The sequence below is a fragment of the Neolamprologus multifasciatus genome, chromosome 12 (genome assembly GCF_963576455.1).
Source record: "Neolamprologus multifasciatus chromosome 12, fNeoMul1.2, whole genome shotgun sequence".
Lineage (NCBI taxonomy): Eukaryota > Metazoa > Chordata > Actinopteri > Cichliformes > Cichlidae > Neolamprologus > Neolamprologus multifasciatus.
Genome location: NC_140450.1, coordinates 10610983 through 10632015, shown reverse-complemented (window position 1 = coordinate 10632015; position 21033 = coordinate 10610983). Strand labels below are relative to the sequence as shown.

Genomic DNA, 21033 nt, shown 5'->3' with positions numbered 1-21033 from the left:
TCGGGCCCTGAACCAGGTGTAGGACTGGACTCTCCCACACATCACATCACATCACCACACGCACCACCACACATTTCCTATAATTTCCTATAATTTATAATCTTTATAATCTCTCTCTGCTGTTTGCACATTTTTATTTATTTTTATTTTTATTTTTACTGTAAATTCCTAAGTTAATTTGTAAATTTTGTAGTAAATTGTAAATACTGTAAATCTTTTTTCTGTCATTTAATGGTCGGGCATTGCGCAGCTACAAGCATTTCACCCCCATGTCATACTGTGTATGGTTGTGTGTGTGTGTGACAAATAAAATTTGAATTTGAATTTGATTTGAATTTGTGTCAACTAATGCTATTTTGTCAACCATGAGCTAAATCATCTGGTTAATATAATGTCTAGTAATTTAAAAAAAAACAACACTTTTTCGTTTAACCAACACAAACAACCACGATATACTTACTTATTATTTAATAGCTCAAAGGAAACTAAAATGATTGTCCCTATTGTGAAGTCAGAACTACGGTGGACCCTAGAGACAAAGCACATACAAGTTCCAAATAGCAGGTACAAACTCCAAAACACGTACAAAACTCCAAAACACGTACAAAACTCCAAAACACCTACAAAATTCAAAACACCTACAAACTCCAAAACACCTACAAACTCCAAAGCACGAACAAATTCCAAAGCTGAAATGAAATTAACTGACCAGTAACCAACCTAAGTTTGAAACCCTGTTTAGATGGAATTATTAAATGTAGCTGGAAGTAAACAAAAACTGATACCCACAAAGGCATCCAGCCTTACTTATCTCTATTTATTTGTCCCGTGCCATTCATCTTCATGGTTCTGTGTACATAACAAGGAATAAGCACTTCCCAAAACTGTTCAAGAGGAATGCATGAACATTTTTCTCTTAAATTCACAAGGATGGACATGCATGCTCAATTGTATTTTAGCGTCATCAAGATGACATGTAAGTCATATGACTGAAAGTCGTGTTTGGTTAAAACAAAAGGGTCAGCATCTCCCAGTTTGCTTGTGAGGAAGTGGATTCTTGATCAGATGAAGAATGATGCCCCCCCCCAAACCAAACCAAACCAAAAGTTGGAATTTTTGAGGGAATGTTAATTAAAGAGCACTGCAGACTAACCAGAAAACAATACCCATGTGACTGTGCTCCTGAAACAGGAGGTTTTGAATGTTGCTCTATAATCTAGATTTCAGCAGGGTTAGTTTCTGTGCATTAAGGACATTTTCTAAGAGATTTTACAAACTGCTTTTTTAACAACAAAGCCAGAGAACACCTAACAGTTAATTTTAGGGGCGACAGCAGTGCTTGTCACTGCCTGTGTGCTCAGTTTATACAACAAATCAGAAATGCAACTTGACTGAAGTGCCTGTTTGGGTTTTTTATGGACTCTCTGTTGCCCTTGCTTGTTTCATAATGAAAAGACAGTAGAGATGAAAAAATAAATAAATAGAAAACATCCAGAAATCCACTGAAGTAAAGCAAATATCTATACAGTACTCATATGCAAAGAAGGATATAGTAAGTGAGAGTCACTCTGAAATAATTCCTGAGGCCAAAGCCTGGATGAACTCTGAATTTAGATGACACATGTCCGGGATCAAATTATTCAAATGGGCTAAGGAATGCTCACATGAATGCAAATAATGTACAGCTAAACTGAAAATCACATCCCCCTCCCTTTAGGTCTCCTAAGGCAGCAACAACTGTCCATTTCTTTGAATTTAATTGAGTGTGCTACTGTCACAGTCTGATAGTTCTTCCACTGCAGTGGGCATCACAGTCCTATTTCTGCTGCTGTCTCTGATCATATCAGACTACTGTGGGCGTCCATACATGCACAGATTATAAGAATGGGTGGGGGTTACTTAAATGAGAGGTATACTGATGTTTTCAGCTGAGTTAATATAAAAGAAATCACAGGGTTGTGCTGTTTAAAGACTGCTATTGTTGCTGGGAGGAATCGCGACACTGCAGCCAAAAGACCCTGCAGCCTACCCCCTATCACATCGTGTTTAATCCTGTTAAACTCAGGTCAACATTTTAGGACCTGTGATGCAGAGTAACGCAATATTATGTACCAAAATCAGTCAACAAACTACTGTTAAGTGATAATAAGCATTAGTGCTGTAGTTTATCACAGCCAACAAATATGGTGAACTGCACGCACAAGTACGAGGTATTTATAAACTGTTAATCACAGCCAGAGACTACAAACTAAAAACAGCGAAACAACTCTTCAAATTTAACAAGTGAAAGATTAAAAACATCCTGCCACTGAAAAGATCATTAAATAAATGTATCTCTGTCGTTTTCATTTGATAAAGTCAGATAAGTTGCAGTTGTTACCTCCTGACGCCAAATGGACAAGAAGCGACCACCAAAGCAGACCACAGAGCCACAACTTCTTCTTCTGGGTGTTTTTTCCAACAGAGTCCATCTTCCTCGTCTCGGTAGAAACGCTAATGTTTAGCCGGCAGTGGAGTCACATATTTACAGACTGGTTTTCACTTCTTCGCGCTTCGCTAACGTGACCTAAAGCGGCTAAAAGCTGGTCGTCCAAGCAGTCAGACAATGTGTGCACTGCCCGGACAGTCAGCAGGAGATCCCGAACTGAAGCTCCAACCGACCCTCGCCAAACTCCGCCTCGTGCGCGTGCGTGCACGGGGAATTTCAAAATAAAAGCCAGAAGCGAGGGAAAACGCTGCAGGGTTATTCAAGCAAACGGCGGCAAGTGGAAACAAAGATTGAAAATGTAAACAGACATTTGGTGAGCACACAGTGAAGCTGAATTAGAGTCATTTGCCGTTATTAAAATGCAATCACGTTCAACCCAATATCTGGGAATCTATTTTAACCAAAGCATAATTTAAACTAATTAATGGGAAAAATGCTGCTGATAAGAGAACTAAAGAATTAAATGACCATTGCCAAAACGGTAAAGCATTAGCAAAGCGCTCGGAATCAGTTTGTTTGTTTGTTTGTTTTAAACATTTGTGCCCAAGCCACCTTAAAGGGCTAAAAGTTTCAAGGCACAACTGTTTTAATATCTAAAGAAAATTAGCTTAATATGGCCAAGTGTTTTCTGTTGACAGTTTTCAGGTGTTTTACTTGTGTGCGTGTTTACAGACAGGAAGACGTGATCAGTTTTACCTCCTGGTTATATGTCAGGGAATCTGGTGTACTAATATAGTATGTTTAAATGCCAGTTATTACTTTTTTCCCTATAATATTTGGTTGACAGAAGAATCCCAGAGAACACCTGGACTTGCCTTATGGCACAGTATTTGGGAACAGCTACTCTAAATCATTTCTTTGTTTGACTATCCCATAAGGAGTCCAAGACTAAGCTTAACATAACACTAGGCAGACACACTTAAACATTATAATCTATTGAGGGAAATTATGGCTATTTGGTATTCCAAGCATGAGTCCATTCCTTCTGCAGTCCAATCATATATATATATAAAAAAACTTTGAATGTTGTAAAATGTGCAGTTTAGCACACATCATTTCTGTGTTTTCTTTCCCGGTTTTTACTCAGTGAAATTCATCTGTTTGTACATGTAAATACACACATAATATACATCTAGCATTCAATCTTTGTAAATAAGATTTAGAACTTTTACATTTTAAGGCAATCAAGTTTGGGTTTTTTAGTCTGCATTGAAGATCTTAAGACATTTATGATGTTTTTAGTTGCCTGTGAAGCAATAATAATAAGTAATGACATGTTAACACAAGATAACATTTGAATGTAATATTTAATTCAATAATAGGTATTTTGTAACTGGATTTTAATATTGTGTGTAGCTTCCTAATAAACCCTACTGTTCTATAATTGATTTCACTTTGTGGTTACTTATTTGACAGCACTATAAAGAACATCTCTCCAAAATAATTAAAGTACTGTTAAAAATATCATATTAGTTTTATAAAATCAGAGCTTCAGAGAATCAAGTCAAACTCATAATTAAATGGTTGATTTTAATTTACAGTACAGTACAATTCAGCACATATTGGAGCGGTGTGAATACTTTTCTAATCACGTGCAGTCAGCAGGTACCCAGAAATTTTCTAAACTCTTCTTTGATGTATCTGTAGATTGGACGGTAGAGGCGTCTGTTTGACACCATGAGATCAACAGCAGTCTCAGTGTGAGCGACTCCATGACGCACATTCAATGACATCTTAACAGAGTGTGAAGTGAGAAGCTCAGAGAATCTTATGGTAGATTCAGCAGGAACCATAATGTCATTGGTCCCATGGAGCAAAGCGAATGGAGGCAATCTGTCAGAATAAAAAGGACTGTAGTAAATAAATGTCTGTAGTGTGTTTGTGTTTCCAATAAAGAATTGATGTATTAGATTTTAGAATTGGTGTTAAACCCATTTTCTTTATCTTTTCCGCTCACCTGTTGACTTTGTCCTGGCTGAGCTTCTTCAGTAAGTGTGTTGGTGAGTAGTATGGAAAGTTTTTCACACCAGTCATCGCTTTGTGCATGGGGGACACTCGTTCAACTCCTCGTTTCTGTTCATGCTCATAATGGTCCACGATGTTGTAGACGCCGCTCAGACCTGTCCGGTGAATATAAAACAATTAGTCTACCTTATTAAGAATAACAGGAAAGAAAGAGGTCATTTTTTGATTAAGTTGTTAATTTTCATATTTTTTAAATGTGAAAATATGAAGTACTTATAATAAAATAGTAATATGAGTAAATGTGTCTGTAGCTTAGGAGACAGAACAGGTCATCTGCTAATCAGATAGTTGGTGGTTTGATCCCTGGTTGGCTCAGTCTGCACAAATATCTCTGATGCGTTCATCACAGTGTGAATATTAGATAAAAAAGCACTTAGACATAGAAAAATAATGTTTGTGGGAGTGCTTGAATGAGGCAAGTTACACAAAGCCTTTGAGTGCTCAGGTAGAGTATAATACAATCTGGTAATAAACAAAGGGTCACATCAACATCACAATATTGAAATGTGTATATATTTAATCGCTGTAGGAGAAGACCATTATGGAAAACAAATACTAATATTAAATGATGAACTTCATTTCTTACCAATAATTCCTCTTATCGAGAGCAAGACCTCCTGCTGCTTGCCTGGCTCTATGGAAAGCTCCTCTCTTGTATCAACAAGAAACAGTGTGGTGAGTGTACACAAATGTGCACCTGCTGAATGCCCAATTAATACAATGTTGTCCTATAAAAAAAAATACAACACAGAACAGCATGCTGTACGTGATTATACATTTTTACCTACTGAAGATTAAGTTAATGCACAGATATACAATGATTTTATTTTTAAAAAGGCTCTGACAAAGATAAAGTACAAGCATGATTAGCCTGTATACAGGGGCTCAAAACTTAGCACTGCTTTAATTCTAGACCGACATCAGAATATCAGGAGTCCTTGCATGCCTAGCTCTGTGCCTAGCACAGAGGTAACTGGTTCATTATTAATTTTTATAAAGAATACTTAAATAATACTAAGCTGTCTTACTTTGTCAAAGTTGAATTTCTCTCCATTCTGGTGGGCCCAAATCAAGCAGTCAGCGATATCTTGGACCATCCCTAAAACATTCCCCTGCCAATCACAGCCAACCAAGAGTCAGTTTAGAAACAAGTTTATTATTTAAAATGAAAGTTGTTCTTTGTCCTGTAAATTTACATTTTTGGTTTACCTAATTTAAATTCAAAATGTATTTTATCAACTAACACACATATGCGATAAAATATTATCATTCATAAGTTATGATTCAAGGATGTTATGACTCATAACATCCTTGTGATTACTGTGTGTTGTTTAAAATCTCTCACCTTTGGATATGTGCAGTAATCAGGACAAATTACAGTTGCTTTCAGTTCTTCAGCCATCCGACTCCCCAGTAAACAGTAAGTGGACCTTTCTCCTGTGCCCCATGCACCTCCGTAGACAAATACTACTGCCGGTGATGGCAGCTTCCCTACATTTGGAGGGTGGTATAAGTCCAGCTTGTTGCCTCTGCGGCCAAACGTGATGCCCTGTTAAGCGTCCACACAAACAAACTGATTATTCACACATTCTTCAGCACTGACTCAACTGATAACGTCGTTGATCGTGAATAATAATCAAGAAAACAGGTAGATTTTCTCAGTGAGTTATCCTTAACATACCTTTTCATAATACTTTAGATTCCTCTCATCGTTATACCATGACTTCAGTTGAAAATAAACTTTCCAATACTGCAGGTATTTGAGAAGATCCAGTGTAGCGAGGGTTAGACGATATATTCGCCTGATAAAGAGGCCAAAAGCATAAATGAAAATTACAAACATACTGCTCAATGAGTGGGCCAATACAACAAAAACATCAAACAAAACAAAAGACAAAAAAGGAACATGTGTAAATTATTTTAAAATTTACCTTGGATTAAGAGCTTCTATGTACTTCTTATACCCAGGCTTGTCAGGCCAACCATAAATCCACTGACAGGCTAAACAGATGGAGTACAGCAGGCCCACCAACATGACACCCACAGTCACAGATAGTGACATGTAATATTTTATATCAGACCTTTAAAAGCAACATATATTATGTTAAGATTCATTAAAAGTACACTTAGTTTGTGATCTTCAAGAGGATATACTTGAGAGGATCTTACATTCTTTATGGCTTTATCTTTCCTATCTGCAAACATAAAAAATATAAATTATGAGTAACAAAACATAAGTAATAGAAAACAGTATAAATTGTTTTCAGAGAAATGATGGCACAAAGTTACGATTGCAGTTTTCAGAAGTTTGTCATATTAAAGCTCATTTTGTAAAGACTTTTAGTTGTAACTACTTAATTTATAAGTTTAATAATGTTTTACTTAAGCCGTAATTATTAACAATATTAGGTCTTTTTCTGTTAACCCAGGCTTTCTGCTTTAGTCTCATTTCACATGCACATAAAAATTAGTTATTTGATGCTTCATTCACCCTCCTTCTGTGCACAAAGGATCAAACTAAGCATCAGAGGCAAAAAGGCTTGAGTGCATGATCAGTGGAGTGGACATTCAAAGAAAAATCCACATAAATGACAGGACCAAAATTTTGACACCAGAAAACTGTATCGTGACGTGATGATGATGATGATGACATTTTTTTACTACATCTTTCACAGGGTTTTAATGTTGTGGCTCATGAAGTAATCAAGCAATATTTATTATATGTAGGTTATTAAATAGCAAGGCAATTCTTAACCAAGTATTAAATTAATAACTAAGTGCCTTATTGAAGGCAAATTAGAAACATTTAAGACATTAATGGGCAAGACTATTTGGAAAGGAAGTATTTGGAAAGAAAGATTTTTAACCTGGATATGCATAAACTTATTGGCCATTTAAATCTGAAGGACACCTGTTCAACTGCACTTCAATACAAATATCTAATCAGCCAATTACATGGCAGCAACTCAGTGCATGTAGGTATGTAGACATGTCAAGGTAGCCTGCTGATGTTCAAACTGGGCAAATGAATGAAGAAGAAAAGTGATTTAAGTGACTTTGAATGCGACTTGGTTATTGGTGCCAGAAGGACTGGTCTGAGAAGTTCAGAAACTCCGGGGACTCACTGGGATTTACTGGGATTTATCCACACAACAATCTCTCAGGTTTCTCTGGAGTTTGCAGAGAATCGTTTAGTTAGGGTTAGGTTGTGGGGACAGTAGCCTAAGCAGAGAGCACAAACCTCCCCCTCACCAGCCACCTTCTTCAGCTGATCCGGAGAAACACTGAGTTGTTCCCAGGCCAGCCGAGAGATGTGTCTCAACCATGTTCTGGGTATACTATACACCCTTGGATCGCTTCAAGGCAGACTGAAAGTCTTGAGTTTCTCTGGGGGAAAATGTCTACTTGATGTCAGAGGTCAAAGAAGAATGGACAGACTGCTTTGAGTTGATAGGAAGACAACAGTAATTCAAATAGCCACTCATTATAGCCAAGGTATGCAGAAGAGCACAGCAGGTTGAAACTTGAAGCAGATGAGCTACAGCAGCAGCAGACCACAGTAAGTTAAGAACAGGAAACTGAAGCTACATTTCACATAGGCCCACTGAAATACCCCAAAACAAAATCTGATGCTAAAAGAAGGTTTATTCAGTTACTAAATAGGTCAGTTTGTTGAGTTATGATATTTTTTGAGTAGAAGTCTGTTTAGTTTACCTCTTTTATAGGCCCACGTAGTTCTTAAAATAGCTTATTTCTATTATTGTGTATTTTTGAAATAACCTCTTATCTTTTCTGGGATATAATAAAAAACATATTTTGAAGATTATATCTGTGCTTGGACGTTCTTGGCTGCTTGGTCCATTTGAAGGCAAACGGGTTTTTTTTACTTATGAATAGCTTTCATAAAGAATTGGAATAGCTTAGTGATGGTTGTCCTTAAAGTTGTACCACAGCACTCTCTAGTGGGGTTTTATAGGACGTACCAGCATTCAGAAAGGCGCTTTCACTCAAGAATCATTTTAAAAATCATATGAGCACTTAATAACTCTTGATAATAGACTGATAAACGCGATCTGTATATCAAACAGTTCTGGTATGAAATTTAATATAAGTTTTCTGTCACGTATTTTCGCAGTTCTCCTACAGTTGGACGTTTTGTTGCCAAAGTACGTTTGTCTTCTCTGTCACGACCTCGTTGGGCGAATGAGTAGAGGTGGAGGACAAATGCAAACAAAAACTAAATATATATCTATATATATATAAAAGAAGAAGAGCAGTGAAGAGAACCCACCTGCATTTAATAATGTCACTGCGGATGACTGAAGCACACGTCAACGTTCATACTGTGTTGTTTCATGCAGGTCAAGTAAACGAGAACCACAGGAGGAAAAACAAACAACTTCAATGTAAAAGTTGAAATTCCATTTCTTGTCCCAGCTTACCCGAAGTGTAAATCAATTCACGATAATTCAAAAGGCTCGCAACACGGCAACAGATATTAGAAAGGGTAATGTAAGCGAACCTTAAACGCACTTCGACCCATTAGACCTGACATGAGCTTGATTTATGGCGCTTATCTGTGGTCTTTATGCAAGACAACTCGATAAGAAGCCAATATTAGTACAGCACCATAATGTTCGTAGTTCCCCTGTAGGTTTAACAGCCCAATCATATCATATCAGCAGATTATGGAAATTGTGTTGGAAAAGTGTTACAATTCATATTTACATTTACAGACCTGCCCCCCGTTTGTGCCCCGTTTTCACACAGGGTGTTCCACGTTAACTGTTTTTAGGTGGTTAGATTTATTTACATATTCCACTCTCCGTGCCCGCAGATTCGTCATTTTCACTGAGCGGCAGCTCTGTCTGTCTGCCAGTGTGTCATGCAGTTTGACAAGATTAAAGACTTGGGCATTAAAATAAATAAATAAAAAGGCCCCCATCTCCTGTCATCTTTATTTTAATTTACTTTATTTTAGTTAGTTTCTTAAGTTCTCAAAATTATTTCAGTTATTTTTTTCCGAAGGTCTATTTTTTATTTTTTACTTTAGTTCACTAAAATGTTGTTGTTTTTTCACATCACACATCATACCATTGAAATGTATTAATTTCCAGTGCTGTTTGGGGTGTGAGAACAGCCACTTTTAAATGGTTGGTTCCTCCCTTAAAGGCTGTTGGAAATTCATTAAGGGTGTTTCATTTCAAATTTTAATGAATTTTCTTCCATCTGTAGCTCCAACCATTCCAAACTGCTGAAGCTGGCTTTGGTTTGGTAACGTTTAGCTAATTTCTCCAGATTTTTATTCATTCATCAACTTTCATTCTTCATTTCTGTGTGAATCAATGCTGATTCACGTAAACGACTGGCAAATGTTTACTATGAAGAGTATATGCATACTTTATAAATAAAATTAAATTGAAATTAAATTGAATGAATATATTTGACAATTTAAAAAAAAATCTGTGGTCTTTCTTCAAAACTGATACAGCTTTTAATGATCCTAAATGTGTCCTTTGTTTGTTGGACAAAATACTAAATCCCAAAATAAAGTAGTGAGAGCACAAGTATAATTATCTTGCAGGTGCCATTTAATAACCATACAATAACTATAACTAACTAATAATAAAGATTAGAGGTATTTGTGGTAACTTCCCTACATTAATCGGCCACTGTCCATAAGTAATTTATCAGTACATAAAATATGAGCACTGGCAGTGTATGGCCACTAGAGGGAGGTAGAATTATGTCACTTGCAACAAATCTTTTTCAGTCAAATCTGTTCAGAGACTGAAGCTAGAAGACAATAGCGAGTTAAGATGGAAAGATAAAATTAAGTATCATTATTAGTGGTTTGAAGCTTTAAGGACTACACAAAGCAGGGATATTCTAGCCAAAGTACCGGGCAAAACACTGAACCCTGCCTTACTCTCTGATCCGTTAGAGAGAATGTAATTAGACGGGGGGCGGGCGGGGGACGTACTTGTATAAAAGTGTGTCAATGGCTGAATGAGACATGTTGTCTAAACATGCTTTGAGTTCTCTAGTAGAGAAGAAAATCCTTATAAAAACGAACTGAATCCCCAAATGCATCTAAATGATCATGCTTTGCTTTGTCAGTAATGTTCGGTGCTAATGTATTATGTTTCTAGTAAATTATCCCTACAAATATAACTAATTATTACACCTCTGTGGTGTATTAATGTCCATCTAGCATATCAGAGACATTCTCTATAAATTAAGGGGTTTTGCTGGCCCTGACCATGGAAAACCTTTGCTTCAGCACTGCCAATTCGTGGAAAGCAGAGCTACTGTCCAACCTGAGGGTTATTGTTATAGTTGGCCACACAGAGCGGAGCCTCAAGCCTTGAGTTGGCGTGTGGTTCTTCCTCCGTCTGCCACAATGTGGGGAGTCCCAGGTGCTTTTTGAAAAGCTGCAGTGGAAATGAAGCCACTTAGTGAATGAGAGCCATTCAGCTTCACTGAGCGCACAGTCAGTCCATTCTGAATGCTGTGGTAACTATTCACAGCATTTGTCACTTACAGTTTAACACTATCATCAATTGAATTATGTCATGTAGAGTGATATAAACATATTAACACCTGACATTCATTCCTGATTCTGTGGGTGTAAGCTGAATACATTAGCTTTTGTTTTGTCATTAAGTCCATTAAAATTATTGGTCTTTTATTATTAGCAGAATGACATACCAGGGAGCCAAATACAGGAACCTGGGGGGATCTATTTGAACTAAAATAGGATTTATAATTATTATTCTGATATTATGATAGTAGAACTATATGTAGTAATTACCACAACTGATTTAGAATTCAGGCCCCTCTTCTATGGAATCAGCTTCCAGTTTGGATTCAGCAGACAGACACTATCTCTACTTTTAAGATTAGGCTTAAAACTTTCCTTTTTGCTAAAGCATATACCTTTTTGCTAAAGCATATAGTTAGAGCTGGATCAGGTGACCCTGAATCCTCCCTTAGTTATGCTGCAATAGGTGCTGGGGGATTTCCATGATGCATCGAATAGTTCCTTTTCAGTCACCTTTCTCACTCAACATGAATAGACCTCTCTGCATTAAGTCACACTTGTTGTTAATTTCTGGCTCTCGTCCACAGCATGTCGCAGCAGATGGCCCCTTCTCGCTGAGCCTGGTTCTGCTGGAGGTTTCTTCCTGTTGAAACGGAGGTTTTCCTATGAGCAAGCACTTTGGCGACAGTGGGAAGGAAAAAAAAAAAAAAAGGTGCTTTTTGTTTTTTAATTGCCCTTTTAGCTTGTTTGGCACAGTACTGGCATTACTTAACTCCCTCCAACAAGAGATTAATTAAGCCAGCTGCTGAGGTCATCTGATATTCCCAAACCAGCTGAAACTATAGGACATTGAGATTTGGCAGGAGTTTCTCACAACACCTTTTATTTCTTTAGGTGGTTTTTTGCAAACACAAGAAAGTGATCATTTTATCTTGTCAAAGGCCATACAGTGAATATGATGTGTAAAGATTTCATACCTCAGGCGAATCAAGTCCCACACCTCCACCCCCACCCACCCACCTGAGCTATGGTCTGATTCATGATCTGAGTGAATCAGATCATCCCTCAGGTCACTCACACACTGACTCCATACACCAACCAACTCCTTCTCCTTGTTTTGTATATATTCCTCTTGTTGGTTATTTATTCCGCTTGTCTTACTATTTTGATTTCCTGCACAGTTGATACAGAGCAAAGTTTTATTCTATTCTACATGCAGTACAAACATTTGACACACATTTTTTGTAAATAATGCTCAAAATTTGAACATTTTAAAGCAATATTGTTCTGCAGTGAAAATCTGATGGTATTTAAGTATTGTTTCAAAGTTATACTGGCTCAAAAATTGCTAATCATTCAAGACTTCCCAGAACATTTTGCTTTCTTTAAATACATGTATATCAAAAAGAGTGGCGGGTTAGATTTTAACACTATCACAAGATGTAACAACATTGAATTTTGGAATATTAGGCAGAATAATTTCAAGTAGGTGTAAAAATGATGACTGTACTTCATTTGTCAATAAAACTTGGGTTATTAATGTGCTGTTACAATATATTATACACATACTTTTAGAGTATCAAATAAAACACCTGAAAATTCTCAAATTTGATAATTAAATAACAGCTACAGATTTGTTAACTGTATTCAACTTTTAATACTGTGTATCAGTGCAATTCTTAATAGCGCACATTTCTCCACAACTCATTTTTCTTTGTGATTATTTATTTGAAAGCAGCGTAGAGAACAACTCTCCCACATAATCACAGTATTGTTAAAATATAATGACAGTGTTATTAACTCAGAAAGTGTTAAATCAAACTCAAAGTTAAATGGTTCATTTGAGGTATAAGAATAAGTCTCTAAAACGTAAATGTATGGATCATTCAGTATGTATTACAGATTTTTGAATGTTTTTCTAATGATGTGCAAGTACCCAGAAGTTTTCTGAACTCTTCTTTGATGTATCCATAGATTGGATGGTAGAGGCGTCTGTTTGACACCATGAGGTCAACGGGGATATCAGTGTGGCTCGCTCTGGGAAGCAGATTCAATGACAACTTAACAGAGCGTGAAGTGAGAAGCTCAGAGAATCTCATGGTAGATTCAGCAGGAACCACAATGTCATTGGTCCCATGGAGCAAAGCGAATGGAGGCAATCTGTCAGAATAAAAAGGACTGTAGTAAATAAATGTCTGTAGTGTGTTTGCATTTCAAATAAATAACTGATGCACTACATTTTAGAATTATAATTGGTTTTAAAGCCATTTTTTATCCCTTTCTCTTCACCTGCTGATTTTGTCCTGGCTGAGCTTCTTCAGCAAGTGTGCTGGTGAGTAGAATGGAAGGTTTTCCACACCATTCATTGCTCTGTGCATGTCAGAGAGGTATTCAATTCCTCGTTTCTGTTCATGTTCATAATGTTCCACAGTGTTGTAGACGCCACTCAGACCTGTCCAGAATATAAAACAGTTAACCTAACTTATAAAGTATAAATAAAGGAAGAGGAACCACAGATTAGCTAAAAATGCTCAAAATGTGTTTTATAATCTCCATCAATAATTTAGCTATGTATGTGGCAAATATTACATCCTGAAAGTTGAGTATAAAATTAAAAAACATTTCTTTAGATGATGAACTTCATTTCTTACCAATAACTCCTCTTATTAACAGGAACACTTCCTGTTGCTTGCCTGGCTCTATGGAAAGCTCCTCTCTTGTATCAACAAGAAACAGTGTGGTGAGTGTACACAAATGTGCACCTGCTGAATGGCCAATTAATACAATGTTATCCTATAAAAAACAGAACAGCATGCTGTATGTGATTAGATAGATGTACTTTTTAACGTTTATAACAAACAATTTGTGAATGAGTGTAAAAGCATTCATATATGCACTTAGTCCCAGGACATCCTAGGTCGCACTGCGATTTATTTTGCAATTGTATCATCAGATCTGTGGCAGCATGCCACAGCATGCCGTATAGGTGAGGAGGGAAACTGAGCTATCAGCTGATCACCTGGTGATGACTAGGATCAGGTGATGCAGGAGCATGCTGCACAGGCTTTGTGTAGTGAAGGTGCGTTGGGGGCAATCTGACAGAGGCCCTGGCCAAAGAGATCTTCAGAATTTCGACAACATTCTGAGAGATGAGGGCAAGGTCACTGATGTAGTTAAAAAAACTCCTTGGTGGTAGAGATTCACCCATGATTCCCTAAGGCTTTGCAGGTTATGCAATTGTCTTGCTGGATCACACTCGCCAGGCTTCCTGGAAGGACTGTCCCAGGGTATTAGAGAGGAGAGCCAGTTCGTTAGGTGGACCTTGGTTACAGAAACAATGTGGTTTTGATCCTGATTGTTAGGGTTAAACAAGACCTAAAAATCTGTTTCCAGTTTATGTTGAATAAATAATGATAAATAATTTACATTACTTCACTTCAACCACCAGTCACAATCCAAAACAGTGTCAAAAATTAAAAACTAGGAAAAGACATGATGCAGAAGCTGTCAGAATTATTCTACAAAATAAATAAAACATTTACTTAATCTGTAAAAACACATGTATATGAATATGTAACATTTGTAAAAGTCAGTATTTTGGGTCATGGTAGCTATTGGTATTGATTCATTATATTTCAGGAGGTTTGTTTGATTGTACAGATATAGGCAGCTTATTATTCATGTTCCAAAGAATACTTAAATAATACTAAGCTGTCTTACTTTGTCAAAGTTGAATTTCTCTCCATTCTCGTGGACCCAAATCAAGCAGTCAGCGATATCTTGGACCATCCCTAAAACATTCCCCTGTTGATGAGAGTCAGCCAAGAGTAGTTTAGAAGTTTAATATTTGAATAATTTCTTTCCCCCCCGCTTTTACGCTTAGTAAAATTCACTAATATATGCTAAATATGTGAGAAAAATATAAATCTTAAGATTACTGTGTGTTGTTCAGAAGCTCTCACCTTTGGATATGTGCAGTAATCAGGACAAATTACAGTTGCTTTCAGTTCTTCAGCCATCTGCCTGCTCAGTAAACAGTAAGTGGACCTTTCTCCTGAACTCCAAGCACCTCCATAGATAAATATTACAACTGGTGATGGCATATCTTCTAACTTGTCTACATTTGGAGGGTGGTACAAGTCCAGCTTGTTGCCTCTGCGGCCAAACGTGATGCCCTATTAAGTGTCCACACAAATAAACTGATTACTGACAAATTTTTCAACAAAACAGGTAGATTTTCTCAGCAAGTTATCCTTCAAATACCTTTACGTAATACTTAAGGTTCCTCTCATCGTTATACCATGACGTCAGTTGAAAGTAAAGTCTGGCATACCGCAGGTATTTGAGAAGATCCAGCGTAACAAAGCTGAGACGATATATTCGCCTGATTAAGAACACAAACACATAAACGAACATTAAAAACAGACTCTGCTCAATGAGTGGGACAAAAATGCAAAATAAAAACAGAGAACACATCTAAAGTATTTTAAAAGTTACCTTGGATTAAGAGCTTCTATGTACTTCTTATACCCAGGGTTGTTAGGCCAACCATAAATCCACTGGGAGGCTAAACAGATTGTGTACGGCAGGCCCACCAACAAGACACCCACAGTCACAGACAGTGACATGTAGTATTTTAGATCAGACCTTCAAAATGAACATATATTAGGTTAGAATTCATTAAAAGTAATGTCAGATAGTGTTCTTCAAGAGGATATACTTGACAGACTCTTACATTATTTTAGTCTCAGTCTGCCTGTCTTACCTGAAAGCATAGAAAGATTATAAGTAACATAATATAAGCAACAGGAAACAGCATAAATTGTTTTCAGTTACACAACAGGACAAAGATATGATTATGTCGTTTTCAGAAGCATTTCATATAAAGGCTCATTTAGTAAAGCCTTTTCAGTTGTAACCACTGGCCTAATTTAATTAATGCTTAATACTGTTTTAGAACTTGTATAAGTGAGTAATAATTGACAATGTTAAGTCGGAAGGCTGCCTTCATCCTGCTCCAGCTTTAGAGAAAAAACATGGTGCAGAACATCTGGATAAAATGAGTTTCTCGCTAACATTGCTCTTACACCCATCACCCACACAATTAAAATCATCTGTTCTTCATCTGTGTGGCTCAGAACAAGATTTAAGTGAGTGATACGTGCCAAAACAACGTCCACATGAGTGCCAGGACCCATATTTTGACAGCAGAAAACCACGTCGTAATGAGACGATTAATGTTCCTCACCTATGTAATAAACTACATTAGAATTTATAATTGCCTTATTGAAAGTCAGTTTTAAACTACGACATTTCTGGACAAGACTGGCCATTTAGAACGATAGCTTATGACTTCTACATAGAACATTAGCACATGGTCGTGTAGGTCATTAATAAATACATTAAAAAAAAAACCCAAGAATTTCTACCAAAGCGCCCTCTAATGGCATGTTTATGCAATAGCGCCACCATTCAGAAGGCTTGTTTAAAATCTTTTTTAGCCATTTAATAAGTCAGTATATCAAATATATTGAGTGTCACCCACACTGGAACATTAAAATCATATGACCATGTACTAACATTAGATCATAGGTAGAAACGAATTGAGAAATACTTCATTTATCAAATGAGTTTTACATATAAACTGCTTAAAAGATTTATTAGACCACCAGCCAATCCAAAATTAACAGTGTTGGTAATTACCAAAATAATTGTTTTTATGTTTCTGTAATGGTTTATCCACCAGCATGTGCAAGCTATTTAAGTAAAATTATACTTTAATGTTAAAATATAATTATCAATGTTATCGATGAATTTACAAATTTGCTGTTTACTATTAAATAGTATTATTTGTTTTTATTATGAGTCCAAATTATAGTTATTTACTTACATACCTGAACAGAAGATAAGTTTATTATTATTATTTTTTATATAAGTAAAAATATCAGCACTTTGGTTGACCAGATCCTGCCAAACTGGTTGTTGGGCAGACACGGGGTTTGTTGTGTGGGACAAAGTGGGACATGTCAGCTTTGTAGCTTGAAATGTTCATATCTAAATTTAAAATGATAATAATAAAAAACAAACAAACGGAAAAAACTATTTTACAACACTGGCATTTATCATGTATATGCTAAATATATTATAGTTTCAACTCTCTTGATAAAAGATGAAGATAAAAGGATGCTTAATGTCGCTCTTATGGTCTCATGTGACAGTCTATACACTTCGTATTCTTTTTAATTTCACCATCGTTGCAGCTGCTAATTGTTTTTTGGTTTTCAGTTCATATGTACTGGTGTATTGGCATACCTGTTTTCCTGATTGTCAGATACCTGTTGTATCTGACAATTTTAACATTTTTATATACCTTGTTACCACCATATTTCCCTCTCTGTGCAAAATTAAAAAATAAAATCTCTGTTTCTTAGAATATACTGACTGCTTCAATTTCTATGTGGTTGTTTCCACTGTATTCAAGCTAATGTCTTCTTGGTTCTGACTAGAATTACAATAAATACAAAAAAGCCTTTCCTTCTGAGTAAAAAAAAGACTTTACAAAGTGCTTGTCCTGCAGATACAGTCAAAATGTGTGACACTGTCTTTAGATGTGAGATGGGCAGGAGGACAAGGAATAAAAAATGTTGTGCAGACATCTAATCACCCTAGACATCTAAGCAAAATTGTGCCCCCTTTTTTTTCTTTCTTAGAGAGCTTTGACGTAAAGTTAGCAGTACCACTTACTCAACTTGAATCGTAAAGATAATGAAGACAACGGTGTGTCTGTGAAGGTTCTCAGTCATCCAGGTCATCGTAGTCAAAGGAGCTTGCAAAGAAAAGCGTCTGGACTTCTTTAAGTTGCTAGAAGACGTTTCACCTCTCATCCGAGAAGCTTCTTCAGTTCTGACAATGGTTTCCTACCGTTTGACTCTTTGTAGCAATACTATGTTGGTTGCTAATAAGCTAGCGTATATCTTTATTTAAAAAAAGAATAATAATAATAATAATAATAATAATAATAATAATAATAATAATAATAATAATAAACGATTATCAAAACAAACATACCAAATAAAAGTTTACTTTCTGTCAAAGGCCGGGCTGTATGTACATCATGTAAGTGCAGTGTAGCCGCTTATGAAGCGAGCTTCAAAAGGACCTGAACATGGGAATTTGCCCTCTTGTCCTGGGGCTTGTCCTGACAACCAAACACACAAAGATAAATACGGCGAAGTGGAAATAGTCTGCTATTAACTTCCGGTTTTGCGATGATAACCAAAGAGCGTCCGTTGACGTTTGAAAGTACCATTTTATATTTAATTTGTGGCATTGATAACTTTATATGTCAGCAAAATAGAGATAGCAAGTAATTTGTTACTCTAACTTTTTAATTATTTATTTATTTGCTTACACGTGAAGCTTATTGCATGCATACATTTTTTGACGTACCGATGGCGGACATGGAGAATTTTTATCTCTTCATTGTCAACATCTCTGCAATGATACTCTGGAATAGTGATGGTAAATTTGATTCTTTTTACTGAATCGAGTTTTAATGAGTCACTCACCAAAGTGAATCGCCTTTTTGAGTCATTTGATTCACTGAGTCAGTTGACCAGAGAGTGCAAAAAATTTACATTTTCACTCAAACTTAATTTGTTTCTCTTTTCATGTAAATCCCACTGCTAAGATGAATGATTCTAAAAAAAACAACAACTATCTTATAGAGCAAAAAAGAGCAAAAACATTTCTAAAATTAAGCAATTTCCTATCAAAATTGCTTAATAAACATTTATTTTGTTTATTTGTATTTTATTAGTATTTTCCTTAAATGTGTTAAATATATATTTTCTCATCTAAATGTCCACTGAGTTGTGAGCCAGGGGGCGGTAATGCACCTTAACATTGGTTGCCAACCAAGAAGAAGAAGAAGCTGTGAGCCAGGAGGGAGGGGGTGAGTGAGTGATTCGTTCGTTCGCTCTATGATTCAGTACAGGAGGGAGGGGGTGAGCGAGTCCTGAGTGATTCGCTTACGCTTACGATTCAGCACAGGAGGGAGGGGGTTAGTGAGTCCTGAGTGATTCGTTCCTCTATGATTCATCACAGGAGGTAGGGGGTGAGCGAGTCCTGAGTGATTCGCTTACGCTTACGATTCAGCACAGGAGGGAGGGGGTGAGTGAGTGATTCGTTCGCTCGCTCTATGATTCAGCACAGGAGGGAGGGGGTGAGCGAGTCCTGAGTGATTCGCTTACGCTTACGATTCAGCACAGGAGGGAGGGGGTTAGTGAGTCCTGAGTGATTCGTTCGCTCTATGATTCAGCACAGGAGGTAGGGGGTTAGTGAGTCCTGAGTGATTCGTTCGCTCTATGATTCAGCACAGGAGGGAGGGGGTGAGCGAGTCCTGAGTGATTTGCTTACGCTTACGATTCAGCACAGGAAGGGAGGGGGTGAGTAGCTCAAATGTGCTGTTAGCATGTTAGCAGAGCGATGCTACTGTGAACCGAGGAGCTATTTTCTTGATGTGAGCTTCTACTCAGGGTTTTTTCTTCCAGTTCAGAGCAGAAATGCTTTTGTTAAGAAACTGGCTGTTGTTTCCCCCCCCCCCCCCCCCCCCCCACAATTTTAATTATAAGCTAGATATATTTCTACTAAGCGAATTAGTTTGCTAACAGAAACAGGGATGAGTCAGTGAGTCAGTTGGGCTTGTGAATCATGATTCACGAGTCAGTAAAGTGATTTCGAGTATTGAACGATTCGTTCACGAATCGAACATCACTACTTCGGAAACACATGCTAAAATAGTTTGGTGATAAAATACAATACAATACAATAAAATGTATTTTCTCGAAGCTTTCAACCGTGATTCAGCGTAAGGGCTTTGTTGATCTTTCATAGATTTATTTTATTTTATCTTTTCATAATCCATTTGTTGAGAAGGTCGCTGAGCTGTGATCGAGCGGTGCTACTGTGATTGATTAATGTCAGACCATTACAGTCAACAGTATGCTACCTAAAGGGAAAACGGCGAGGGCATTTACGCATGCGTGTGGCAGAGTAACGGCATTTTATTAGACTCATGATCTGACGGTAAATACGGATTTTATTCTACAGATGGTTCCGGTCAGCTGTTTCACCAGATTTCAGGGTTATATGCTGAAATAGTTTGTATTAATGTAACTCGTGGATACCCATACTTCAACCCATAACACCACACACACTCCCCATTAAAATCTAACAGAACTAAATATATTGTTTCTTCTCTCCATTTCAGATACGAGATACGGTGACAGTGATAAAATCTGCCCTTATCATTTTAGTGCATTACTTACTCCCCTTAGGCGGTTTTTTGAACTGATAATTTGCGACGATTTTGATAGGATGATTATGGGGCGCCTGGCATTAAAATCTTGACTTAGAGAGTTTTTCACAATGAAAATGAAGCTTACAAAAGTATTTCTTTGCTCAAAACTGATATGCCCCTGGTTCCAGTTCCAGTTTGTGTGTTATGGCCAAAATATCAAATCCCACAGCAATCCCACAGCTCTCAGATTACTAAAGAACGTCCATTATAAACATTTTTTTAAAACAGTGTTTTATAACTTCAGTATTTATTGGACGCTATCCAACTCGCTGCAGTGCTTTTGACTATACATTATTCCGGAGCCATCACTTTATAATCACATTGCTCTCATTACAACAATTAGAGACCAGTCCATGAGTAATTTTATAGTATATAAAATAGTAGCACTGGCAGTGTATGGCCACCAGGGGGAGGAAGAATTCTGTCACTTCCATCCTGAAATGTTTCATTGATTTTTAACATATTGCTGCTAATTATCGCCCAGATATGATCAAATCTGTTCAAGGACTCTAAAGCTACGAGACAGCAGTGAGTTAAGATGCAAAGATAAAATGCTTTTAGGATCAATATTAGTGGTTTGAACTTTTAAGTACTTTACAAATCTTGGATAGTGAT

General features: G+C 36.9%; 3 protein-coding genes across 8 annotated transcripts in view; all 3 read right to left on the bottom strand.

The window, feature by feature from the left end:
* cspg4ba (chondroitin sulfate proteoglycan 4ba) overlaps positions 1-2685 on the bottom strand; it is a 34069-nt gene extending 31384 nt beyond the window's left edge. The window contains exon 1 of the mRNA XM_085179193.1: positions 2381-2685. Coding sequence (XP_085035319.1) covers positions 2381-2471 — 91 coding nt within the window. The 5' untranslated portion in view covers positions 2472-2685. The remainder of the gene's footprint in view (positions 1-2380) is intronic.
* Positions 2686-3800: 1115 nt separating this feature from the next.
* LOC146506469 (uncharacterized) lies at positions 3801-9432 on the bottom strand. 6 transcript variants are annotated; one of them, XM_085179206.1, is made up of 11 exons: positions 9252-9432; positions 8805-8856; positions 8658-8704; positions 6683-6708; positions 6445-6594; positions 6195-6315; positions 5859-6062; positions 5542-5625; positions 5100-5241; positions 4446-4608; positions 3803-4321 (listed from the first exon to the last, which is right to left on the bottom strand). In XM_085179206.1, coding segments are annotated over exons 4-11 (1101 nt in total). In that variant the 5' UTR covers positions 6685-6708; positions 8658-8704; positions 8805-8856; positions 9252-9432; the 3' UTR covers positions 3803-4086. The 6 variants fall into 6 exon arrangements, with proteins under 6 accessions (XP_085035333.1, XP_085035332.1, XP_085035331.1 ...); XM_085179205.1 differs by lacking the exon at positions 9252-9432 and adding an exon at positions 9036-9215; XM_085179204.1 differs by lacking the exon at positions 8658-8704.
* A 2491-nt stretch (positions 9433-11923) lies between these two features.
* On the bottom strand, positions 11924-18070 carry LOC146506468 (uncharacterized). Its single transcript, XM_085180649.1, has 9 exons — positions 17802-18070; positions 15793-15822; positions 15555-15704; positions 15321-15441; positions 15020-15232; positions 14778-14861; positions 13709-13850; positions 13347-13509; positions 11924-13217 (listed from the first exon to the last, which is right to left on the bottom strand). Coding segments are annotated over exons 2-9 (1149 nt in total). The 5' UTR covers positions 15795-15822; positions 17802-18070; the 3' UTR covers positions 11924-12943.
* Between the last annotated feature and the right edge of the window lie 2963 nt (positions 18071-21033).

Bases quoted from the DNA above. Each gene is read 5' to 3' on its own strand.
- LOC146506469 (XM_085179206.1), bottom strand. The intron at 5,242-5,541 runs GTAAGACAGCTT...TTTTTTTTATAG, and splicing joins AGAAATTCAACTTTGACAAA to GACAACATTGTATTAATTGG. The intron at 4,609-5,099 runs GTAAGAAATGAA...TTCACCGGACAG, and splicing joins CTCGATAAGAGGAATTATTG to GTCTGAGCGGCGTCTACAAC.
- LOC146506468 (XM_085180649.1), bottom strand. The intron at 15,233-15,320 runs GTATTTGAAGGA...GACACTTAATAG, and splicing joins ACCTTAAGTATTACGTAAAG to GGCATCACGTTTGGCCGCAG. The intron at 14,862-15,019 runs GTGAGAGCTTCT...TCTCATCAACAG, and splicing joins ATTACTGCACATATCCAAAG to GGGAATGTTTTAGGGATGGT.